This window comes from Pimephales promelas, chromosome 6 (assembly GCF_988280905.1).
Source record: "Pimephales promelas chromosome 6, fPimPro1.hap1.1, whole genome shotgun sequence".
Lineage (NCBI taxonomy): Eukaryota > Metazoa > Chordata > Actinopteri > Cypriniformes > Leuciscidae > Pimephales > Pimephales promelas.
The window spans coordinates 32,575,049-32,601,668 of NC_142774.1; the positions used below are offsets into that span (position 1 = coordinate 32,575,049).

Here is a 26,620-nt window from a genome sequence, read left to right on the forward strand (position 1 = left end):
CCCGCAAAAAAAGTCCATTAACCACAGGGATAATCCCCCTGGAGCAACCTGAGGTTAAGTGCCTTGCTCAAGGGTACAATGGTTATCAGGAATGATAGCGATCTTAGTAACTCGCCAGTTCCTGCGTCATGCCTGCTTGAGTTCAGTTCAGCAATCTTTGAGATCATTATCTGCCCATTCACCATCACATAGTCCGATAAACACACACGCACACACAAAACAACAACTTGACATTAACTTTCTGGGACTGTTGACCAGCTTTCAAACACTGGTTTTGTAATTGTATACCACATCTTGATTTCAAATATGTCGTTTTTAGCAAGTATTTACATGGTGCGAGTGTTGCTAGGAAAAATATCGACTTTAGTGACAGAATCGCAGTTAAACCTCTAATTCTGACACCTCACTGTGTCAAACAGGCCTCCAGAAGGAGTCAAGATGCTTTCAGTGGTGTTCGCCATTTGGCAAGTGGCATCTAAAGGGCCGTTCACAGTAATGGACGGGGATGTGGCACTTCTCCGCCGCCTCAACAACAGTTCTGACTGCTTTGGACGACCAATTAGCAGTGCTGTCTCAAACATTACACTATAGCGCCAAGTTGAAAAGTCAAGACAACCAGCCCAACAAGCAAATTTATGTTCTGGAAACATTCTGGGAACGTTATTTTTTTGGTTTCCAGAACGTTCCTAGAACTTTCCCTTAAGGTTAATGGAATGTTCCCGGAACGTTCTCCTTACGTTATAAAAATGGAACCTAAAAATAACCTACATGGAAAGTTCCTCTAACGTTCTTGTTTGGTTCCCAAAACAATGACCTCATGGGACCATTCGGGAACGCGTTAGGGGAATGTTCTGTGTTTGCTGGGAGCACTAAGTGTGGGTCTTTCTTTTCAAAATATTTGGTTATGAATGCTTCTTCATTATCTTTCTGCTTAATATTTTCATGAATTTTAAATGCCAATATCTCTTTCTCTCTCTTACAGAAATAGAGGCGAAGGAGGCATGTACATGGCTGAGGGCTGCAGGTTTTCCACAGTATGCTCAGCTTTATGAAGGTGGGACCCTTGACTTTCCAACATCACCCATTCCCGACCAAAGGGCATGCCTTGTTAGCATGCATTTGTCTAAAATTGTGGTTTTGGTTTGACTTTGACAAGTTCACATGCTCCTCAAGCCATTTCCCATTCCAGTTTCCCCATCTTCTCCCTATCATTTCCTGTCCTCCCAATAAACAGGCAAAAGGCTAAATATGTGACGTCTTAATCGTCATATTATTCTTTAAATGCAAATTTGCACTCTGTAAAACTGTAAATGTGATCAGCATCACAATTTACCATTGACTTCAGCACTCAAAAATGTTCTTGTTCATCTAAAAAATAAACCTTTTTTATTTATTAATGAAAACCACAGTCTTATATAACTCGCACAGGATCATAGATACAGTATGTCAGATAACGCCACACCTCAGGTTGCGACCTCCTCCTGCCATTGTGCCATGAGAGAGGCATGTTATCTGTTTCAGAATCTGAATTGTGTGACCAACTGTCATGATTGCCGCACTATAGATAAGAGAGCCAGTACAGTAAGGAAAAGGTATTCTGTAAGACAATAGAATAATTATATTGTATCACTTTCTCACTCGTACAGACTCAAGTACATACCAGTTATATGGTCTTGAAAAGTTGTAAAGTTGTAAAGTTTCACAAAAAAAATCTAATTAATGAACTTACGTAATAATGACCGTCTGGGATTTCTGAGGGTTGCTGAGCACTTATTGGGATTCCAACACCCCCTCCTACACACACACACACACACACACACCTCCCGCTGTTGAGCGCTGCAGTATTGCAGCTGTGTTTGTTTGGCTGGCTAGATGTACTTCCTCTACCTTTTCAACACCGGAGGAGGGGAGGTTTGTGTGTGCGTGTGTGAGACAGAGGGCAGGCACACATCCACTTGCTGCCACCCCCTTACACACATACACTTCAGTCTGTTGATTGGGTCCCCATCCTCTTTATATTAAATGTATTTTTTAAATTCATTTCTGTTTTCTCTTTCTCTTTCAGATGGTCGGTTTCCGATTGAGATTTCATCAGTTACCAGAGATCATGACTTCTTGGATCAAGATGCTATAGAAGCCTTGTGCAGGTGAGACACACATTTACTCATAGGCACGGGTTTTTTCCCATTTTTCCCCCAGAGAATGGCTCTACAACTTTGTATAATACAATGTTAAGACTAGAAAAAAATCGAATCTTTTAATCTAGACAAAAATAGTTGGTTTTCTTACTTCTTGCTTTAATAAGGAGCTGATTGTTATCATTTGTAGAGTTCAGTTCTATATATAAACTGACTCTTCTTAGAACAATTTAAAGAAAGAAAGAGAAAGTGCAGGACTTAGTGTCTTCACTCCATGAGTGGTCCATCAGAGACCAGCTGGAGCTCACAGACATCTGGAGGCCATTTTCTGGTGCCAGCCCCCCAGTGCAGACAAACACACATTCCCCCCTTACTCAGGGTCACATGACACCAACCAGGTGGCTTCTGGGATAAGCTTTCCATCTCTTTTGTTGTATTGTTGTCGCCACTAGAGATTTCTTTCTTCCTTTTTAATTCTCCGTCCGTCTGTCTTCCTCCTTAATCTGAAGTTTATCCCTCAGCAGCTCATTATCGGGCTTGGCTCCCACCTCTCTCATCCTCTTCTCATGTTTTTCTATCTCAGTCCGTATCTCTATCTCTTGCTCTCTCCTCTCTGCCCCCCTCCTCTCTTTCTGTCTCTGTCCATGGTTTTGACTCTGGCAAAATCTGTTTGTAGGCTAATGACTGGATTTAGCCTTTGTTTGCAACCCCATGGTTCTTTTCAAGGTATCTTCTTAAAAGACTGTCACAGTTTCATTCATTTATCTGTATGTGTGTGTGTGTATTGCAGGAGACTGAACACCCTAAACAAGTGTGCTCTTATGAGATTAGAGATCACCCCTCAAAGAAAGAGAGTAAGTGTCTTGTCAAAAATCCCTAAATCTTTATTTTGGTAAATCGTTTCACTTGCTACCGTCTTACTTTCTTTTGTCCAGTCAAAGATCTTAAATGTGTGTTACTCATGTTTGCTTTCTATGTCAGTTAATTATAAAGAAGGTCTCAAGGGGAGTCTGAGTGGCTTTTATGTCCAAATTAATGGCTTCCGGTTTGTCATCGTTTGTCATTGCTCCGGTTTGTCATGTTTTTCTAACCATACATCCTAAAACCCCCCCTCAATACCATAAAAGGAAGAAAATGCACAATCCGCCTTTGGTTATTGGTCACTCTGTCAGTGTGGTTTAAGAGTAAGCATGTATAGTCTAGGACTGCCCCAAAGCAATGACTCAATCTACATGCAGGCCGAGAATGCAACAACAAACAATCCAACTATGTAATCACAACAGGGAGCTTAGGAAGATAACCGTCATGTCTGACTGCAGCTTCTTTTTCTGCTCTTAACATTTGTAAGTCTGAACAATGGCAGCCTTGTCAAGTGTGTGTCCTGTTAAGAAAGCTGATGACCCTTTAGTGTCATCTTGTGTTGATGGAGTCAGAGGTAGAGGTCAAGAGATGACTTGAGGAAGTGATCTGCCCTTTTCAAACATACAAGCAGAAACCATCCCTGGAATGCATTGATCTGTTCAGGTGGCCTCTGTAGGGTTCTCCTCTGTTCTTCCTGTCCATGCAGCTTATTTTAAAGTTAAAACAGTCTTTTTGAATGAATTGATTTTCTGGTGGCCAGTGAAGGAACGTTGCACACCAGGTCTTCGTTCCATCTGATCAAAGGCTTGCCCTCAGGGGCTATAAAATAACAACCCAAGTTTTACGAACTTCCGTTGCCTCCGTTATTATGAACTGTGAAGGAGACACCTCTGGATCCCGCAACCCCCTGTTAACCGGCCAACTAGTTTAGCTTTTGCTGATTAGGGCTCCGGGACGGTTCTAGTCTGATCTACAGCAAGTCTATTCTACAGCTAAACTAATATCCACGAACTCATCTAGGGATGTTCTCTTAACTAGTTCTATATTCCAGAATCCATGAAATTAACTCCTTAATCTCTCTTGGAAATGTCATAATTATTTAAGATTATTTTAACAGGTTGATAGATGATAGAGATCTTGCATTGCAGGACACATACATGTAACTCTAAAATATTTTCACCTCCCATCCAACCCGTTTGTTCAAGATTCGCATCACAGGATACATGGTTCTTCAGGCTTCCTTGAAGGGATTGCATTGATGGGGGATGGGACCAGACATGCCCTCTCAGGCTGGGGTGTGAACCCTGAGAGCTGGCCTGGAATTTTGTGTCCACCACCCCCTTTCTTCCATCCCTACCACCCTTAGGGAGGAGATAGATTAACCCGAGTAAAGGAGAGTGGGGGAATGGTGAACATGTGACTGTGCTCTGACATGACTAAGCCAACCACAATACAATCTTTTCCCTTTAGTGGACACTGCTTTCATCCATATGACACCTTATCATGCCCAAGAGGCTTGTTAGAGTGTGCAAAATTATACCTCAAAAGATTTAAGGGAATAAGTGAGACAACTGTGACACTAACTCACTTCTTGCAGTAAGATTCATAGTAGTTGTCTTTACTTTTACAAATGTGACACTAACCATAATGTCATTAATGTTACTGATTTTAATCTGTCGCTTTGACTCTCTTCTATATTATTTTAGAGTGAGGACTCTGATGAGGATGAGCCATGTGCCATAAGTGGCCGTTGGACTTTCCAGCGTGACAGCAAGCGTTGGTCTCGTCTGGACCAGCTGGACCTGGATGTATTCTCCCCTCCGGCTGGAGACACTGGCCCCTTCACTCCCTTCCTTTCCCAAGATGAGCATTTTGCCAGAGGACCCCTTCTAAAGGAGGGAGTTAATGCTAGTGCTGAGAGCATTTTGACGGATCTTAGTGAGCAGCCAGAGGTGGGTTCTCTGCACAGCACTGGTAGTGGAGGTCGAGGTGGGTCCCTGAGTACCACTGTACCATCCAGTCCTGCAACAACCATCTCCAATGTTAACACAGCCACCACAACCAGGGCGAGCTCAGTTGCTAGCGTTTGCTCCTCTGGAACGTCTGGCGCCAATGAAGACTCCCTGTCTGATGGACTTCCATCGCCGCTGGAACGCGGCAGCTTTGCATTTGATCTAAAACCAAGCTTGATAGGTAGTGGCGCTGAAAAAAGCACACGTTCAAGAGCAAAGAGCTTCTTGAAGCGCATGGAAAGCTTGCGTCTACGCACCAGCAGCAATGCAGCCTCCAAGCGCAAGAAGAAAGCTGTGCAAGGCAAGCTTGAGATCAGTGGGCCAGTGCCGAAAGAGGGTCTTGACGAAGACAAACTGCGACGCCTCAACTGTGTAGACATTGCAACTCTGGATCGCAATGCAAACCGAAACATCTCCTATTCAACGCAGACAAGCAGTGGGAGTGCAGGGAGTAGCCAGTCAGAGGCCAGCAGTGGGAGCGCTGTAAGTACGCCCAGTCCGGTCTCAAGAGCACGTAGTCACAGCACAGCAGCTGGGTCCACCAAGAGAGGTGGTATGTATCTGGAAGGCTTCGACCCATTTAATTTCGTTGTGCTAAAACCTTCGGTAGACCAAGAAGGAAAGCAGAACCACCAGACCCAAAGTAAGAGGGTGGAGCCCAGCTCAACTGCCGAGAACAATCGACGCAACCGTCAGAGTTCAGATAATAGACAGACGGAGGAAGAAGAGAGTCGAGAAGAGGAAGGAGGTGTAATCTTCTTTTATTTGCCTGAAGGCCACAAGCCTGGCACTTTTCCTAAAGCACTTGCGGATGGAGGATCCTATCGTAGTGGCGACAACAACTTAAGTCGGCGCCCACCCCGGAGGGGCTCTGCCACCTCACTAGACAGTCGATTGAGTGTCTATGATAATGTTCCTTTCTCAGAAGTGGGAGATGATGAAGACGAGGCAGAAAGAGAGGATGAGCCAAAGCTTGAAGACGTGTTGGAACGAGTCAGTGGCCTGCAGCAACTGGTCAATGCCTGGTCAGAAACAGGAACTGGGGAAGAAGAGGAGGATGAAGAGGAAGAGGAAGGGGATTCAGATTCAGCCCTTGATTCTGCATCTCCTTGTCCATCATCCCCACTGCAGAACCACTTAGAAGAGACGGAGAATGGAAGTGACCAGGACAGCACTGGAAACCCGCTAGCAGAAAGGGATGAGACACTCCGCTCACGTGAAAGATGTGACTCTGGTGTGGGAGCATCACTTACACGAACCAACAGGTGAAACGCTTCACTACACACACTGGGTAATCTATGAGACAGAGATTTCTTATGTTTTCTTATTGGAAGTTCTACGAAAACCATTCCTGTAGTAATTTAGAGCTTTGGCAAAACTCCATGGAAAACTATCATGGCAATAAAGCCCGCTGAATTAAGGGAAAGGGAGGGAGAGAGCATGTCAGAACGGCTCTCCTTACACAACAAGGGACTTGAAAGATACAGAATCCTAGTGGAATGTACCACAGGAATTCTACCCCCCACCTGGTGATAGAGGCCTTGATTAATATCTGTTATCTGCAGCTGATCCTTTAGCTTGTGTTTATGTGTGTATACACAATATGTTTAAGTCAAGGTACTTTTTCGGTGTGAATGTTTTGTTACCATAATAAATTCTGTGTGGTTTATGACCTGCAGTTTATAAACACTAATTTATATTTGTCTATAATGTCTATGTTTTGAACATTTTGTGATTGCTTGCGCTTGGTTAGGTGTAACCTTTGTGTGAATGTTTATGTTGCAGACCTCAGAAACTGCGCTGGCCAAGTTTCCAGATCTCCCACAGGCCAAGTCTGTCGTCAAGAGTGCTACAAGTTGGATGTCAGTCAGTTTTGCAGATGAACCTCCTCCAGAAATACAGCCTGCTCAAACTTACTGCTCTACTGGAGAGATACACACCCACCAACAAGCATGGCTTCAGCTGGTGAGGACACAGATCTATCTATCTATCTATCTATCTATCTATCTATCTATCTATCTATCTATCTATCTATCTATCTATCTATCTATCTATCTATCTATCTATCTATCTATCTATCTATCTATCTATCTATCTATCTATCTACATATCTATCTATCTATCTAGCTGTCTGTCTGTCTGTCTGTCTATCTATCTATATATATATATATATATATATGTCTATTTGTCTGTCTGTTCTCTTTCTATCTATCTCTTCTGCTTTTCCCTTTTTCCCTGCTTTCCTTGCTCATTGGGGTTTGGTATTACAGTGACTTTGCAGTTCGGTAAATTATCTGTTCCTGTTATTAGTGTTCATTTGCAAACACTTGCACATCACCACATATAAAATAAGATATTTCAGTATGTGAAACCACCATACATCATGAGAGTGACAAACCTGCTATTCAGCACCTAAGAGACATACACACTTACAAACGCACAGACAAATACACTGTTGTTCGGAAACACAAACAACCTGCCACATGGACGTCCACACGTGTTTGTTCCATTATATTCCATCTACTGCTCAGAGCCATTGTCTGCTCTCACAGTGTTTATCCTTTTGTCTGTAAAGGTGGAAACAGCTTTTAGAGCCAACCCATTGTTTTCCCATTAAATACACAATTATCTACACAATTATACACTTGAAAATCCGCACTTGGTTATAAGCTTCTTTTTTAAACAAGTATCTGTATAGCATGGTAAAACAGCACATCACTATTTGAAATGTCAGTTTGTATTATAAATACATCTTTGTGTGCTTTACAGGGCTGTTCCCAAGTTTATGAAGCGGATCAAGGTTCGAGACTATAAAGACAGGAGTGTGTTTGGTGTTCCACTGCAGGTGATAGTTCAAAGGAGCGGACAACCCCTGCCTCAGAGTATTCAGCAAGCCATGCGTTACCTACGGAGCCAGTGCCTCGACCAGGTGAGAGATGACAGATGTGCACATATGCAAGTATACACATGTCCAAACATATGCTTCAAAGCTTACAGAATATTTCACAAACACGTCATAGCATACCCAATTTTGGTTTGTTCAGTGGTATATTAAGTCCTCTGTAGAAAAACAACCTTCTCAATATTTGTTATTAAAAAGCTGCAAAGAGAAAGATAATGTCTGGTCAAGGTCATAACCTAGTTAAAGGACCCTATTTGAACAGCTGTTTAGTTGTATAACCCCTGTTGTGTTCCTACATGCAACAAGGCCATATTTAAGCACAGGACATCTGTTGTTTTCTTACCACATACTTGAGTTCAACACTCTCAGTCTAAGTTTGCATGTAGCAAAATATGCCTGAATGTCCTGGTCCCATATATCCACTAGTTACATATTACCACAGTAAGCTACATGGTTGAAATTCCTTTCCAAAGGTGTTTATGAGAAAGCAAGTGATCTATGGACTCTCCCTCTCTCTCTCTCTCTCTCTCTCTGGTGTCAGACAGGAACTACTTGACAAGTTACATAATAGTTGCAATTTTAGATATTTCCAGGCTTCATAAATTGTTTATGTAAGAAGAGGTAGGGAGTTTTCCTAAAGATGTCTTTCCTGTATTTGGGAAACTCACGGTCACAGTGGTAATCCATCTATTTATCTGTCAGTTTGGAAAAAAATAAGGGAAGATAATTTGAAGCCCCTGCATTTAAAGACATTTTGCATTTCAATTTTGGAATCATGCCCATAATTGGGCGTAATTGCAATTGCAAAGTGTTTTTGACAATTTATACTAAATGCCTAACCATCTTTCTTTACAGGTGGGGTTGTTTAGGAAATCGGGAGTAAAGTCACGTATCCAAGCCCTTCGCCAAATGAACGAATCATGTGGTGCTGGTGGGGGCGGAGTCAACTACGAGGGCCAATCAGCTTATGACGTGGCCGACATGCTAAAGCAGTATTTCCGAGACCTTCCGGAGCCTCTGCTTACCAGCAAACTGTCTGATACCTTTCTACAAATATATCAATGTAAGAAAATGCATAGAATTCACTTTCACTTTCTACATTGTTTTGTAGAAGACCACACTTGCACTGACATACAAAATGTAGTCGTAAACATTGGTGTCTTGTTTTTTGAAACAAGAACTCAAACATTAAAAGAACAAGGCATTTCATATCCAGAGGGCAACTCACATCTACACAAAGACTGTACTATACTGTAGATGCTTGTTCTTGGATGGGTGAAGAAATCTAAACAAGTTCAGGAAATAGCTGTCAAATGACGTTTTGGCACCTATAAATCAGAATGTGATTCAGTGCCAGAACCAAGTTGTAACTCACAAGCTGTCTAGTGTGTACTCACCACAGCTATTTCACAGCACACAAACTCTCTAATATGTGTGTGTGTGCTCAAGAGAAAAATACGATAATCTTGAACAACTCTAAACACGTACAGCAAAACATCCATAAATTAGTCTGATACAAAGTACACAAGCATGTGAAATTGTGTCAGCTTTTGAGCCCATATATTTTTTTTTCATTCACTTATTTCATTTTAAATTTAACAATGTTCCATTTAGAAGAATATAATATTATACAAGAATATAATATAATTGTATAGACTACTCTAATGTAACTTAAGAGGTCTGTCGGCCATGTGTCAAAAAATCACAGTGAATATTCCTTTTGTTGTGAACAGAACATGATATATTATTATATTGTATTATATTGATACTGTAGCCTACATTGTTCTTGCTTGGACAGGCTCACAATAAGCAGCATTATAACTCCAGTCTTTCAGGAAAATAGCTTGATTATAGTGGTCTATTACCCCAACCAAAATTACGAAGAAAACAACCAGCACAAATATGTCCTCTCAAACACTATAACTGACCCCAACCACAAGAGAGGTCTCAATCCCACACAGAAAAGCAAGGGTTTGTGTGTGCCTGTTTTGTGTTCACACAGGGTCTTTCATTCCCGAAGGGTGGAAATAACAGACATCATCTGACGGACACTCAAACACAATTCCATACATGACATTTCAGTTCAATCAATCCGTCCTTTTTCTGTTCAAAAGCCGTTTTTATTGCAACACATTTCACATATAGAGATTGTGCGGTTTGAATGGGCTAGATCCTTCTGTCAGTCCAGTTGGTTTATATTGTGGATTTCTGAGGTTTGAACACCCCTCCCAAATCAGCACTAACTCCCTTCCTTCCTTCCTTCTCTGAATGACATAATGAAAAAGGATAGTGTTGTGGGTGTATTGATTGTATTAACTATTTAGCTATTTTTAGATGTAAAAAAGATGTAAATATAAGATGTAATATTACATATTAAATATAATACATATTTGAATTCAGTTATAAAAATATATATCATTAGTTATAGACATTTTTTTTAGACATTGTTTAGCAGGTTACCCTTTCGAAAGGGAATTTACGCTTGTATTTACAGTAGCATCTTCCACTGACCAGCTCGACCAATCATACATTGTGTTTGGAGTAAACTAATAAAACAACTTGTTGGTTTTCAGATGTACCCAAAGAGCAGCGTCTGCAGGCAGTGAGGGCCGCCGTGTTGCTTTTACCGGACGAGAACCGCGAGGCCCTGCAGACTTTGTTGTGCTTCCTGAGTGATGTAACAGCCAGTGTGGGTGAAAACCAGATGACCTGCACTAACCTGGCTGTGTGTTTGGCACCCTCTCTTTTCCACCTCAACACACTGCGGAGAGAGAGCTCCTCACCCAGGTTCGTGTGTGTGTGTGTTGCCTGTTAACAGACTTCACATAGATCTTGCTCATCTTTTTGGCATGCGACTACTTCAAACCCTCAAACCATGCAATTATACTCCATCTCGTTTGAAAAAGCACCCTACAAAAACAGGAACCTAGGGAAGAATAGGTTAAAAAAAAAAGAGAAGAGATGGCTTGCGTAGGGCTTTGAATGCCCATTGCACTTAACAAATGTAGCCTTGAATTTTAGCCGTCACACCCAGATTAGATGTGCTCGCATCAAAGATTATTTTTACTTTACCAGGATATTCATTTTAATGTGTTTTCCTTATCACAGGGTCATGAACAGAAAGAACACCTTGGGAAAACCAGACCAAAGGGACTTGAATGAGAACCTGGCGGCCACACATGGCTTAGCACATATGATCCAAGAGTGCAGAAAACTATTCCTGGTGAGCTTGACTTTATCTCTGAGTGCATTTTGTCTGACAGAAACACACAAACACATATGTTTTAAGCAAAAATAAGACACATCTTTAATCTCTCACGCATATCAATGTTATCAAAGCCGTGCCAGTAACAGTTTAAAACTGGTGGTCTTATCACTCTGCACCAGATGTGTCTCTCTGTTATATGCTCCTCAGGTCTTTTTACGTGCAGATGCACACGCTACAGCATTTCAACACATCTGCTACCAAAACAGCATCCAAAAACCCCTGAATTTATTTAAGTTAAGATTAATGCAGATGTTATGCAATGACCAATCCTTCCTAATAGCCCATGCAAACACTCATAAGTACCTACAGAATTCGCAGCCATGGTTACAGCCAGTGTTGTTTTTCTATCAGTGGGAATTGTAGAAAACTTTAAGTAAATAAATAGCTAACCCCACTTTCCCTTTCAGTACCTATTATGAGGTAAGGAAGGAAATAAGTTTAAAATAATGAAAAACGTAAGAAATTCAATTTTGCATCAGACTGAAATGTCCACAAAGCAACATTGTTTTGTAATGTTCACCTACACACTTGCACAATTGTTAAACCACTGCTTTCACTGAGCAGATCATAACAAACTCCATTATTAAGTTAAGCTGATTATGTGGAGCCATTTACATAAGAAAATAACTCAATTTCGGGCTATTAGAAAAAGTTATTTTCTTCTTAATGGGCTATGTATAGAGAGCAAATAATTCAGAATGGGTAACGGAAAGATAGCATCTTGTATTAAAGGTCTTCCGCCCCTAAATCTGATGAGGAAGGTCTGGCCGCGCTCGTAATGCTTTTTGCTGTACGCAGATAACAAGTTTATCTCAACAGCATGCTGGAAAAGGACAAGAACCGTGAAATAATAAACATCACCAGTCAGGCAGGAAAAGGACAGGGAGCAGGACAGGACACGCACGAAAACACTCACTCATAAGGGCAGAACGCTGGACAACACACACACACACACAAACAGGATGAGCCACTTCCAGTTACAAATGAATCACTCTTGTCACTTCTCTTCCCTTCACATTCACATATTTTAGACTGACAAAACTAGTATACTAGACTGTGAAAAAAGTTTGATTTAGGTTTTAGTGTTGTATTTTTGTTTGTTTTTTAAATCACATATAATTCAATATGTTACTTGCTGTTTCTTGTGTGATTGTGACATTTACTTATTTTTAACACTTTTTTTTCACTGTACAACCATTATCATGTTTGTTTGTTTTGTTTTTTTCATTACAATTGAGCTTACAGTGTAGTTAATGCTAATGTTGATTAGCATGTTATGAACTAGTCATGAGTTTCTCTTTTAATTCATTTTGTTCTCTATAATACATCCCTGCTGAAAAAGCTTGTATGTTGTTTTTTGTAACCTAAAAGGGGTTGCTGGTGTGCTGGTTTCAACTTCGGGTCGTTGACTATCCTAACTAGCATGATGTGTTTCATCACAAAGATCATGCTGATCTCAGATTTGCTAGTGGTTGGCCTAACAGCACCAAAACATCCTAGACCAGCATGGAAAAGCCGGGATTGCTAGTTTATTAATACCTTCTTTTTCTTTCAGATCCCAGAAGAGATGTCATGCTGTAGGAACTCGTACGTGGAGCAGGGTTTGAGTCCCATGCGGATGGAGGTGTTGGTGGAAGACTGTGGGTCCTGTAGCTACCAAAGTCTGCTCAAAGACAGTATTGATGCCCTGCTTAAAGAAGCCAAGGACAAATTCAAAGGTTATGACAGCTGCTCGACTCCAGAGAACGCCGAACTTGCATACAAGAAGGTAAGGGAACTTTATAAATGCACACCCTTTTCGAGTCACATGTTCAAGCTCCCTTCCTTCCTTTGCTCATTTTCTTGCTTGTGCCTAATGGAAAAGCTGTCTTTTTTCCCGCTTACATCACCTTTTTCATGTGAAAGTGTCTTTTCCCAGCTCTGTTTTGGGCTAGAGCCAGACATGACATCAGTATGTCTGTTGTTCTAGCACTTCGCACCAACCAAACTACACTTGTGTTCACTCAGCCTAGTTCCCTTTGTCTTTGGGCCTTATTTCATGTACCCAAAAGCAGGGGTATCCAAACCTGCTCCTGGAGGACCTCTAAACTACAGAGTTTAGCTCAAATCCTAATTAAACACATGTTGAACCAGTTAAACAAGTTCTTCAGGATAAGTAGAGACGTCCAGGCAAGTGTGTTGGAGATAAATTCTGCAGGACATTGACTCTCCAGGAGCGAGATTGGACACCCCCGTAATGAATCAGTATAGAATCCTCTTAGCTACCAATAGAATTGCAGGAAATCACAAATAGGAGTAATAGCAGTAAAGTTAAGTACTCTTGTTGTGATGTAACTGTTATTGACCGTAGAGCATCATCTTTCACTACAGGTTCAGGACGGGTCATCTTTACGGCAGTGGAAAGTGTGCGTGGACGTGCCAGCACCCGCTGAGGACGTGTTACAGCGGATTCTGCGGGAACAAGAACAGTGGGATGAGGACCTGTTAGAGTGCAGGACTGTGGAGGCACTAGAGCACAACACAGAGGTCTATCAGTACGTCAGGAACTCCATGGCGCCCCATCCGCCAAGAGATCACGTGGTGCTCAGGTGATTAGAAACATAATACTTTCCATGCTACAGTTATAATTGAAATTAGAATCTGAAGATTTCTTTTGTGCTCATAAAAATCCTAAGGGTTTTTTTTTTTTTTTTTTTTTTTTTTTTTATGTTTCAGGTCGTGGGTGACAGACTTGCCCAAGGGAGTGTGTGCTTTGGTGTGTGTGTCGGTGGATCATGAGAGTGCAGCGGCGCTGGGTGTTCGTACTAACGTTCTGACCTCTCGCTATTACATCGAACCCTGCGGATCCAACAAGAGCCGTCTCACACACATTTCCAGAATAGACTACAGGTGAAGAAAGGAACCTCAATATCTTTCAGAACATACATATATATATATATATATATATATATATATATATATATAATTCCCTTTTTAATGAATTGTTAGGCTGAGATAGAATTTTTATAAACTAAAATGTAATATTTAAAAAAGTAAAAATGATAATTATTGTATATGTATTTATAATATGTATAATATTCATTAATACTAATATTTATTATTTGTAATGAAATATGTATGTATAATAATTATTCTAATAAATAATAAATATTTATACTAATAATATTTAGATTATAAATGAAATGAAAATATATCTTATTTTCAAATGAGATATTTATAATAATTGTAATTATTTAATTACAGGACATATTATGCATTTAATTTTCAATTAAAATTTAAACAACAATTTAACAATATTTTGTTTTAATTTAAAACAATGTAATTTTTCATAAAAATAATTATGTAATTTTTTATTAAATATTTATTTGAATTAAATACAATGACATGTAAAGGACTTCATGGCTCACATTCTTTTTTTTTTTTCTGTAATTGCAGGGGTCGTTGCCCTGAATGGTACAATAAGCTGTATGGTCACCTGTGTGCTGCAGAGGTGGTGAGGATACGAGACTCCTTCACCTGCCTGGACAAATAAACACACACACACACACACACACACACACCTGGTGTGCACTTTGATGTTCTCAACAAACTCTTGGATCAGAGAGGAAAATGATTTTAAACTCCCTTAACACGATCTGAGCCCTTAGACGATACGGACTGTCAACTGTGCCGAAATCAACAAGCTACATTGGTCAAAGTTCTTGCCATTATGATTGCCATCAAATGACAAGCCTGAAAGACTGGAAATAGGCGTTCCTGCTGCTATGACATCATCATCCCTGACGTCACAACGCTTGACCTTGTTACTGAATATGCCATAGGGTGACTACATGAGATGGGAGGTGCTTTTGCTTCTGAGAAGCAAGTATGTGTGTGTGTATTTTTGAATGACTGTGGAAGTGAGCATATGAATAGTGTGTCTGATGTTTATGTGCGTGTATTATTGACAAATGAGACATATTCTATGCACTGGCACCCGCTGCAAAACAGTGTTTATACCTATTCCTGTGCACTGTTACATAGTATCTGCAAAGCTGTGTACAGTGCTTTCCTTGTATGGACAGATGGATGGATGAATAGATGACATGTTTGTCGATAGACGAGACAGAAGGTGGTGGCTGGCACACCTTTGAAAGGAAGACAGGAAATGTGTGATGGAGAAAAAGACTAGTGCATGTGGACACTTAAACAGCAGAAGGTTCCAACAGCACCAAAACCAAAGCTGAGACCAATATACCGATGGACCAATTCTTCAGGATTCCACACAGGACTCCAAAGAAGAACTCGCCTCGAGGCCTGTGATTGGTCCAGATCAGTGCTGCAAACCAATAAAATTCGTGTGAGCTCAACAGTCTTGGCCATTTAACATCTCTAGTCCTGGGAAAAGGGCGTTACGAAAAACTAAAAGGATAGGAAAAGCGTTTTGTTTGGGTTGGATGTTCAGGTTTGATTATAGGGGCTACCAAGCCAGTAACTTTGTCAGAGGATGGTAGAGAATATATGAGGAGAAGTGATGTCTGTTTGTTCTTGTCAGTGTTAAGCAAAAATGAAGTAAAAGTCTAAAATTGTAACAAAGCTTGCATTTACACTTAAATATAACCAGGCCTGCGGTCACACAGCAAATCAGAGTAGGAGTGCTGAAATCATCCAACACAGTTCTTTCTGACGTGATGAGTCCAGCATTCCTATTGAGGCGCTTTATGACGGACGGTCCTGGGTTTGATGTCTCGATTTATTACTACTTGTGTGCCTGTCCACGGCGGTGTATCATAAACGTGTGTAAATTAAGCGTATGCTGCCAAACAGAGAATAACGCATGACAATGACAGTTAATTTAAACGCCTCTGTATTTATATCACTCATATCTTGTTTTTGTATGTATCTTATTTTATTGTAAATGTTACACTCTAAGTTACAGAAATGAGAAAGTTGTTTATCTTTTTTATTATTAATGTTATTTCTGTACAGATTAATCATGGTCAAAATGCACTATTAAATGTATTAAAACAGCATGAATGGCTTCCATCGATGATGTGTTTGTGTTTAATGTTTGACATTTTTGACAAATTTCTGTTCAGCGCTCACATTATTAATCTCAAATTAATGAAACATTATATTACATATAAACATTACATTACATATATATATATATATATATATACTGTATATATATATAAATATATATATATATATATATATATATATATATATATATATATATATATATATATAATCATAAATTTATAATTAATCATAAAAAATAAAACCCAACAACTATATATATATGTATAATCATAAATTAATAATTAATCATAAAAAACATAAAACCTAACAACTATATATATATATATATATATATATATATATATATATATATATATATATATATATATAATCATAAATTAATAATTAATCATAAAAAAAACATAAAACCCAACAACTATATATATATATATATAGTTGTTGGGTTTAATTTAAACTATTTGGAAATTATGAATATTCTGATAATTGACATTCCTAGTGACGGTTATTTGCACTTATAAGCAGTAATTATTAGTTCATTGAGCCAGAATTACAGTTAATAGTTAATCGTGAGAATAGGACCTTAATCGAAACTGTGACCACATTACTAATAACATTATACTAAAGCCAACACCAATGTTTGAAAAGAAAATGTCACTGTCTTTGTCTCAAGGGAGTGAACCAGCTGTGTGGCTCATGATCTCAGCATCTGCTTACATAATGCATTTATACTGCTCAAACAAAGAGGGAAATGTCATTGCAAAGTCATACCAGCCAGAGAAATATGTCACCTTTAAACCCTTAACACTTCCAGCAATCTGATTTCCAAGAAAGGTAAATAGGCTAACCCCTCTTATGGAGTCACATTTATGAACCAATCCAACGTTAAAAAAAAAAAAAAAAAAAAAAAACAGTTGTGCTTTTCTGGGAACTGAAAAACGAGCAATGGAGAGGATAGATAAGATGTGTGTGAAGAAAGTTGGGGTGGATGTAGCCAGAGAGAGAGAGAGAGAGAGAGAGAGAGAGAGAGAGAGAGAGAGAGAGAGAGAGAGAGAGAGAGAGAGAGAGAGAGAGAGAGAGAGAGAGAGAGAGAGAGAGAGAGAGAGAGAGAGAGAGAGAGAGAGAGAGAGAGAGAGAGAGAGAGAAACATTTCAGAGTGTTCCATCATTCTTCTGAGAAAGAGCTAGAAGAGAGTTCCCACATTGATAAATGATAGTGTGTTAATGTGAAAGAGGGAAAACAGGACAACACATTTTCACAGATTGTGTATGCAGTTTATGACCGCTTCAATTTAGTTTGCCACATGTGAGCTGTCTGACAGGAAAACGTTGTAGAACAAAGGCACTAATACTGATCATGAAACAATAATTTATTGCATTTGTTATTTATTTGTGAGTATTGTTACTTGAGATAGGATAATAATATTTCTTAAATATCGGCATGCCGTTAAAATTAGCGTATTTAGAATATGATGTATTATTAGGCATTATGAATGCAATATTAGAATAAATAGCCTAGACTATAACTTTAATAGAACAGCATGACTTTATAATGTTTCACAAATGCATGCTTTTTTCTTTTTCTTTAGTTCATTCTTAGTTTAATTCAGATGGACATTTGTATTCAGTTTTTGAGGCTATGCAGGTGCTGATACTTTCTGGGAACTGTAAACTGGCAGTCAAATGTAACGACTTGGACAATTCAACAAACTCGATTCCGAGCGATTGATGCTTTTGATTGGCTCTCGTTTGAATTTGCAGCGCACCACGTCTGCCAATCACATCACTCCACAGTGCTTCTGAAAGCTTTATGCAACAGTAGCCTACAATCGGAGTTGCCACCATGGCCAGTGATAAAAAATGTGTTCCAGTGCTGGAAATTTAAAAATAATTGAATCCAGAAATCTGTATTTAAACTCAAAGTAGGCCTAATACTGATTTTGTGGTGGCTGTGCTTTAAAATGGAATTATTATAATCTTAACCCCCTCAGACCTGAATTATGTTTCAAGTTTCTGAAAAATATAAAAGTAGGCAACATTTTCCCAGCTCATGAGGTTTCTATAACTGAAAACAAATTAAAAAAAATAAAAAATAATAAAAAAAAAAAAAAAATATATATATATATATATATATAATTGCTTTCATTGTGATTTTTTTTTTGTCCATTCCAATGAACATCAGGTCAAAACAGGTGTATTTCCCAAAAATGTACCAACATGAAATAAATTCATAAACATAAAATTTGTTTGTCTCTGGATTCTGATAGAGGGCCATGAGACTTAGACATGAGTGCAAAAGGGAGGCTCTACACCCTTCCTGTGACGATCACCAGTTGGAGTGCCCCAGAGAATCACCAGAGGGCACTCCACATCAGAACTGATAACTTCACCAGAACTCAGTTTCCCATAATGCCTCATCCCTGTGACTGATTACACACACACACCTGCACCTCATTTCTGACTGCCTATATAAGCCACACTCATACAAGGACTCTTGGCGAAGTATTACATTGCCACTGCCTGTAATTTCTGAGCAAGGGGTAAGGGGTACCACTGTCGTTTTTTTTTTTTTTTTTTGGGCCGAATTTTTGAGTTTCGATATCTCAGCTCTGGAAGGGGCTAGAGCCTCCATTTTTGCACTCAGGTCTAAGTCTCATAGCCCTTTATCAAAATCCAGAGTTTTGAGAAGATTGGAGAAACTTAATTTTTTGCCCAAAAAAAAAAAAACGTAAGGGGTACCACTGTCGTTTTTTTTTTTTGGGCCGAATTTTTGAGTTTCGATATCTCAGCTCTGGAAGGGGCTAGAGCCTCCATTTTTGCACTCAGGTCTAAGTCTCATGGCCCTTTATCATAATCCAGAGTTTTGAGAAGATTGGAGAAACTTAATTTTTCGCCCAAAAAAAAACAAAAACGTAAGGGGTACCACTGTCGTTTTTTTTTTTCGGGTTGAATTTTTGAGTTTCGATATCTCAGCGCTGGAAGGGGCTAGAGCCTCCATTTTTGCACTCAGGTCTAAGTCTCATGGCCCTCTATCAGAATCCAGAGTTTTGAGAAGATTGGAGAAACTTAATTTTTCGCCCAAAAAAAAAAACGTAAGGGGTACCACTGTCGTTTTTTTTTCGGGTTGAATTTTTGAGTTTCGATATCTCAGCTCTGGAAGGGTCTAGATCCTCCATTTTTGCACTCAGGTCTGAGTCTCATAGCCCTTTATCATAATCCAGAGTTTTGAGAAGATTGGAGAAACTTAATTTTTCGCCCAAAAAAAAAAAAAAAAACGTAAGGGGTACCACTGTCGTTTTTTTTTTCGGGTTGAATTTTTGAGTTTCGATATCTCAGCTCTGGAAGGGTCTAGAGCCTCAATTTTTGCACTCAGGTCTAAGTCTCATAGCCCTTTATCATAATCCAGAGTTTTGAGAAGATTGGAGAAACTTAATTTTTCGCCCCAAAAAAAAAAACGTAAGGGGTACCACTGTCGTTTTTTTTTTTGGGCCGAATTTTTGAGTTTCGATATCTCAGCTCTGGAAGGGGCTAGAGCCTCCATTTTTGCACTCAGGTCTAAGTCTCATAGCCCTTTATCATAATCCAGAGTTTTGAGAAGATTGGAGAAACTTAATTTTTCGCCCGAAAAAAAAAAACGTAAGGGGTACCACTGTCGTTTTTTTTTTTTTTTGGGCCGAATTTTTGAGTTTCGATATCTCAGCTCTGGAAGGGGCTAGAGCCTCCATTTTTGCACTCAGGTCTAAGTCTCATGGCCCTTTATCATAATCCAGAGTTTTGAGAAGATTGGAGAAACTTAATTTTTCGCCCAAAAAAAAAAAAACCGTAAGGGGTACCACTGTCGTTTTTTTTTTCGGGTTGAATTTTTGAGTTTCGATATCTCAGCTCTGGAAGGGTCTAGAGCCTCCATTTTTGCACTCAGTTCTAAGTCTCATGGCCCTCTATCAGAATCCAGAGTTTTGAGAAGATTGGAGAAACTTAATTTTTCGCCCAAAAAAAAAAACGTAAGGGGTACCACTGTCGTTTTTTTTTTGGGCCGAATTTTTGAGTTTCGATATCTCAGCTCTGGAAGGGGCTAGAGCCTCCATTTTTGCACTCAGGTCTAAGTCTCATAGCCCTTTATCAAAATCCAGAGTTTTGAGAAGATTGGAGAAACTTAATTTTTTGCCCAAAAAAAAAAAAACGTAAGGGGTACCACTGTCGTTTTTTTTTTTGGGCCGAATTTTTGAGTTTCGATATCTCAGCTCTGGAAGGGGCTAGAGCCTCCATTTTTGCACTCAGGTCTAAGTCTCATGGCCCTTTATCATAATCCAGAGTTTTGAGAAGATTGGAGAAACTTAATTTTTCGCCCAAAAAAAAAACAAAAACGTAAGGGGTACCACTGTCGTTTTTTTTTTTTCGGGTTGAATTTTTGAGTTTCGATATCTCAGCGCTGGAAGGGGCTAGAGCCTCCATTTTTGCACTCAGGTCTAAGTCTCATGGCCCTCTATCAGAATCCAGAGTTTTGAGAAGATTGGAGAAACTTAATTTTTCGCCCAAAAAAAAAAACGTAAGGGGTACCACTGTCGTTTTTTTTTCGGGTTGAATTTTTGAGTTTCGATATCTCAGCTCTGGAAGGGTCTAGAGCCTCCATTTTTGCACTCAGGTCTGAGTCTCATAGCCCTTTATCATAATCCAGAGTTTTGAGAAGATTGGAGAAACTTAATTTTTCGCCCAAAAAAAAAAAAAAAAAAACGTAAGGGGTACCACTGTCGTTTTTTTTTTTCGGGTTGAATTTTTGAGTTTCGATATCTCAGCTCTGGAAGGGTCTAGAGCCTCAATTTTTGCACTCAGGTCTAAGTCTCATAGCCCTTTATCATAATCCAGAGTTTTGAGAAGATTGGAGAAACTTAATTTTTCGCCCCCAAAAAAAAAACGTAAGGGGTACCACTGTCGTTTTTTTTTCGGGTTGAATTTTTGAGTTTCGATATCTCAGCTCTGGAAGGGTCTAGAGCCTCCATTTTTGCACTCAGTTCTAAGTCTCATGGCCCTCTATCAGAATCCAGAGTTTTGAGAAGATTGGAGAAACTAAATTTTTCGCCCAAAAAAAAAAAACGTAAGGGGTACCACTGTCGTTTTTTTTTTGGGCCGAATTTTTGAGTTTCGATATCTCAGCTCTGGAAGGGGCTAGAGCCTCCATTTTTGCACTCAGGTCTAAGTCTCATGGCCCTTTATCATAATCCAGAGTTTTGAGAAGATTGGAGAAACTTAATTTTTCGCCCCAAAAAAAAAAAACGAAAGGGGTACCACTGTCGTTTTTTTTTTGGGGCCGAATTTTTGAGTTTCGATATCTCAGCTCTGGAAGGGGCTAGAGCCTCCATTTTTGCACTCAGGTCTAAGTTTCATGGCCCTTTATCATAATCCAGAGTTTTGAGAAGATTGGAGAAACTTAATTTTTCGCCCAAAAAAAAAAAAAAAAACGTAAGGGGTACCACTGTCGTTTTTTTTTTCGGGTTGAATTTTTGAGTTTCGATATCTCAGCTCTGGAAGGGTCTAGAGCCTCAATTTTTGCACTCAGGTCTAAGTCTCATAGCCCTTTATCATAATCCAGAGTTTTGAGAAGATTGGAGAAACTTAATTTTTCGCCCCAAAAAAAAAAACGTAAGGGGTACCACTGTCGTTTTTTTTTTGGGCCGAATTTTTGAGTTTCGATATCTCAGCTCTGGAAGGGGCTAGAGCCTCCATTTTTGCACTCAGGTCTAAGTCTCATAGCCCTTTATCATAATCCAGAGTTTTGAGAAGATTGGAGAAACTTATTTTTTCGCCCGAAAAAAAAAAAAACGTAAGGGGTACCACTGTCGTTTTTTTTTTTGTGCCGAATTTTTGAGTTTCGATATCTCAGCTCTGGAAGGGGCTAGAGCCTCCATTTTTGCACTCAGGTCTAAGTCTCATGGCCCTTTATCATAATCCAGAGTTTTGAGAAGATTGGAGAAACTTAATTTTTCGCCCAAAAAAAAAAAAACGTAAGGGGTACCAATGTCGTTTTTTTTTTGGGCCGAATTTTTGAGTTTTGATATCTCAGCTCTGGAAGGGGCTAGAGCCTCGATTTTTGCACTCAGGTCTAAGTCTCATGGCCCTTTATCATAATCCAGAGTTTTGAGAAGATTGGAGAAACTTAATTTTTCGCCCAAAAAAAAAAAACATAAGGGGTACCACTGTCGTTTTTTTTTCGGGTTGAATTTTTGAGTTTCGATATCTCAACTCTGGAAGGGTCTAGAGCCTCCATTTTTTCACTCAGTTCTAAGTCTCATGGCCCTCTATCAGAATCCAGAGTTTTGAGAAGATTGGAGAAACTTAATTTTTCGCCCAAAAAAAAAAACGTAAGGGGTACCACTGTCGTTTTTTTTTTCGGGTTGAATTTTTGAGTTTCGATATCTCAGCTCTGGAAGGGTCTAGAGCCTCCATTTTTGCACTCAGGTCTGAGTCTCATAGCCCTTTATTATAATCCAGAGTTTTGAGAAGATTGGAGAAACTTAATTTTTCGCCCAAAAAAAAAAAACGTAAGGGGTACCACTGTCGTTTTTTTTTTTGGGCCGAATTTTTGAGTTTCGATATCTCAGCTCTGGAAGGGGCTAGAGCCTCCATTTTTGCACTCAGGTCTAAGTCTCATAGCCCTTTATCATAATCCAGAGTTTTGAGAAGATTGGAGAAACTTAATTTTTCGCCCAAAAAAAAAAAACGTAAGGGGTACCACTGTCGTTTTTTTTTCGGGTTGAATTTTTGAGTTTCGATATCTCAGCTCTGGGAGGGTCTAGAGCCTCCATTTTTGCACTCAGTTCTAAGTCTCATGGCCCTCTATCAGAATCCAGAGTTTTGAGAAGATTGGAGAAACTTAATTTTTCGCCCAAAAAAAAAAACGTAAGGGGTACCACTGTCGTTTTTTTTGTTGGGCCGAATTTTTGAGTTTCGATATCTCAGCTCTGGAAGGGGCTAGAGCCTCCATTTTTGCACTCAGGTCTAAGTCTCATGGCCCTTTATCATAATCCAGAGTTTTGAGAAGATTGGAGAAACTTAATTTTTCGCCCAAAAAAAAAAAACGTAAGGGGTACCACTGTCGTTTTTTTTTCGGTTGAATTTTTGAGTTTCGATATCTCAGCTCTGGAAGGGTCTAGAGCCTCCATTTTTGCACTCAGGTCTGAGTCTCATAGCCCTTTATCATAATCCAGAGTTTTGAGAAGATTGGAGAAACTTAATTTTTCGCCCAAAAAAAAAAAAACGTAAGGGGTACCACTGTCGTTTTTTTTTTTGGGCCGAATTTTTGAGTTTCGATATCTCAGCTCTGGAAGGGGCTAGAGCCTCCATTTTTGCACTCAGGTCTAAGTCTCATAGCCCTTTATCATAATCCAGAGTTTTGAGAAGATTGGAGAAACGTAATTTTTCGCCCGAAAAAAAAAAACGTAAGGGGTACCACTGTCGTTTTTTTTTTTTGGGCCGAATTTTTGAGTTTCGATATCTCAGCTCTGGAAGGGGCTAGAGCCTCCATTTTTGCACTCAGGTCTAAGTCTCATGGCCCTTTATCATAATCCAGAGTTTTGAGAAGATTGGAGAAACTTAATTTTTCGCCCAAAAAAAAAACATAAGGGGTACCACTGTCGTTTTTTTTTTTCGGGTTGAATTTTTGAGTTTCGATATCTCAGCTCTGGAAGGGTCTAGAGCCTCCATTTTTGCACTCAGTTCTAAGTCTCATGGCCCTCTATCAGAATCCAGAGTTTTGAGAAGATTGGAGAAACTTAATTTTTCGCCCAAAAAAAAAAAACGTAAGGGGTACCACTGTCGTTTTTTTTTTGGGCCGAATTTTTGAGTTTCGATATCTCAGCTCTGGAAGGGGCTAGAGCCTCCATTTTTGCACTCAGGTCTAAGTCTCATAGCCCTTTCTCATAATCCAGAGTTTTGAGAAGATTGGAGAAACTTAATTTTTCGCCCCAAAAAAAAAAAAACGTAAGGGGTACCACTGTCGTTTTTTTTCGGGTTGAATTTTTGAGTTTCGATATCTCAGCTCTGGAAGGGGCTAGAGCCTCCATTTTTGCACTCAGGTCTAAGTCTCATGGCCCTTTATCATAATCCAGAGTTTTGAGAAGATTGGAGAAACTTAATTTTTCACCCAAAAAAAAAAAAACGTAAGGGGTACCACTGTCGTTTTTTTTTTTCGGGTTGAATTTTTGAGTTTCGATATCTCAGCTCTGGAAGGGTCTAGAGCCTCCATTTTTGCACTCAGGTCTGAGTCTCATAGCCCTTTATCATAATCCAGAGTTTTGAGAAGATTGGAGAAACTTAATTTTTCGCCCAAAAAAAAAAAACATAAGGGGTACCACTGTCGTTTTTTTTTTTCGGGTTGAATTTTTGAGTTTCGATATCTCAGCTCTGGAAGGGGCTAGAGCCTCCATTTTTGCACTCAGGTCTAAGTCTCATGGCCCTTTATCATAATCCAGAGTTTTGAGAAGATTGGAGAAACTTAATTTTTCACCCAAAAAAAAAAAACGTAAGGGGTACGTACCACTGTCGTTTTTTTTTTCGGGTTGAATTTTTGAGTTTCGATATCTCAGCTCTGGAAGGGTCTAGAGCCTCCATTTTTGCACTCAGGTCTGAGTCTCATAGCCCTTTATCATAATCCAGAGTTTTGAGAAGATTGGAGAAACTTAATTTTTCGCCCAAAAAAAAAAAACGTAAGGGGTACCACTGTCGGTTTTTTTTTTTGGGCCGAATTTTTGAGTTTCGATATCTCAGCTCTGGAAGGGGCTAGAGCCTCCATTTTTGCACTCAGGTCTAAGTCTCACAGCCCTTTATCATAATCCAGAGTTTTGAGAAGATTGGAGAAAATTAATTTTTCACCCCAAAAAAAAAAACGTAAGGGGTACCACTGTCGTTTTTTTTTTCGGGTTGAATTTTTGAGTTTCGATATCTCAGCTCTGGAAGGGTCTAGAGCCTCCATTTTTGCACTCAGGTCTGAGTCTCATAGCCCTTTATCATAATCCAGAGTTTTGAGAAGATTGGAGAAACTTAATTTTTCGCCCAAAAAAAAAAACGTAAGGGGTACCACTGTCGTTTTTTTTTTCGGGCCGAATTTTTGAGTTTCGATATCTCAGCTCTGGAAGGGCCTAGAGCCTCCATTTTTGCACTCAGGTCTAAGTCTCATGGCCCTTTATCATAATCCAGAGTTTTGAGAAGATTGGAGAAACTTAATTTTTCGCCCAAAAAAAAAAACGTAAGGGGTACCACTGTCGTTTTTTTTTCGGGTTGAATTTTTGAGTTTCAATATCTCAGCTCTGGAAGGGGCTAGAGCCTCCATTTTTGCACTCAGGTCTAAGTCTCATAGCCATTTATTATAATCCAGAGTTTTGAGAAGATTAGAGAAACTTAATTTTTCGCCCAAAAAAAAAAAACGTAAGGGGTACCACTGTCGGGTTTTTTTTCGGGTTGAATTTTTGAGTTTCGATATCTCAGTTCTGGAAGGGTCTAGAGCCTCCATTTTTGCACTCAGGTCTAAGTCTCATAGCCCTTTATCATAATCCAGAGTTTTGAGAAGATTGGAGAAACTTAATTTTTCGCCCAAAAAAAAAAACGTAAGGGGTACCACTGTCGTTTTTTTTTCGGGTTGAATTTTTGAGTTTCGATATCTCAGCTCTGGAAGGGTCTAGAGCCTCCATTTTTGCACTCAGGTCTGAGTCTCATAGCCCTTTATCATAATCCAGAGTTTTGAGAAGATTGGAGAAACTTAATTTTTCGCCCAAAAAAAAAAACGTAAGGGGTACCACTGTCGTTTTTTTTTTGGGCCGAATTTTTGAGTTTCGATATCTCAGCTCTGGAAGGGTCTAGAGCCTCCATTTTTGCACTCAGTTCTAAGTCTCATGGCCCTCTATCAGAATCCAGAGTTTTGAGAAGATTGGAGAAACTTAATTTTTCGCCCAAAAAAAAAAAACGTAAGGGGTACCACTGTCGTTTTTTTTTTCGGGTTGAATTTTTGAGTTTCGATATCTCAGCTCTGGAAGGGGCTAGAGCCTCCATTTTTGCACTCAGGTCTAAGTCTCATGGCCCTTTATCATAATCCAGAGTTTTGAGAAGATTGGAGAAACTTAATTTTTCACCCCAAAAAAAAAAAACGAAAGGGGTACCACTGTCGTTTTTTTTTTTGGGCCGAATTTTTGAGTTTCGATATCTCAGCTCTGGAAGGGGCTAGAGCCTCCATTTTTGCACTCAGGTCTAAGTCTCATGGCCCTTTATCATAATCCAGAGTTTTGAGAAGATTGGAGAAACTTAATTTTTCGCCCAAAAAAAAAAAAAAAACGTAAGGGGTACCACTGTCGTTTTTTTTTTCGGGTTGAATTTTTGAGTTTCGATATCTCAGCTCTGGAAGGGTCTAGAGCCTCAATTTTTGCACTCAGGTC

General features: G+C 39.4%; 1 protein-coding gene across 1 annotated transcript in view; it reads left to right on the forward strand.

Moving 5' to 3' along the window:
- Positions 1–16,210, forward strand: part of dlc1 (DLC1 Rho GTPase activating protein) — a 112,310-nt gene extending 96,100 nt beyond the window's left edge. The window contains exons 7-19 of the mRNA XM_039674679.2: positions 983–1,054; positions 2,066–2,147; positions 2,929–2,992; positions 4,706–6,276; positions 6,797–6,976; positions 7,781–7,940; positions 8,769–8,976; positions 10,487–10,700; positions 11,022–11,136; positions 12,737–12,949; positions 13,552–13,769; positions 13,897–14,070; positions 14,617–16,210. Coding sequence (XP_039530613.2) covers positions 983–1,054; positions 2,066–2,147; positions 2,929–2,992; positions 4,706–6,276; positions 6,797–6,976; positions 7,781–7,940; positions 8,769–8,976; positions 10,487–10,700; positions 11,022–11,136; positions 12,737–12,949; positions 13,552–13,769; positions 13,897–14,070; positions 14,617–14,713 — 3,368 coding nt within the window. The 3' untranslated portion in view covers positions 14,714–16,210. The remainder of the gene's footprint in view (positions 1–982; positions 1,055–2,065; positions 2,148–2,928; positions 2,993–4,705; positions 6,277–6,796; positions 6,977–7,780; positions 7,941–8,768; positions 8,977–10,486; positions 10,701–11,021; positions 11,137–12,736; positions 12,950–13,551; positions 13,770–13,896; positions 14,071–14,616) is intronic.
- The last annotated feature ends 10,410 nt before the right edge of the window (positions 16,211–26,620 follow it).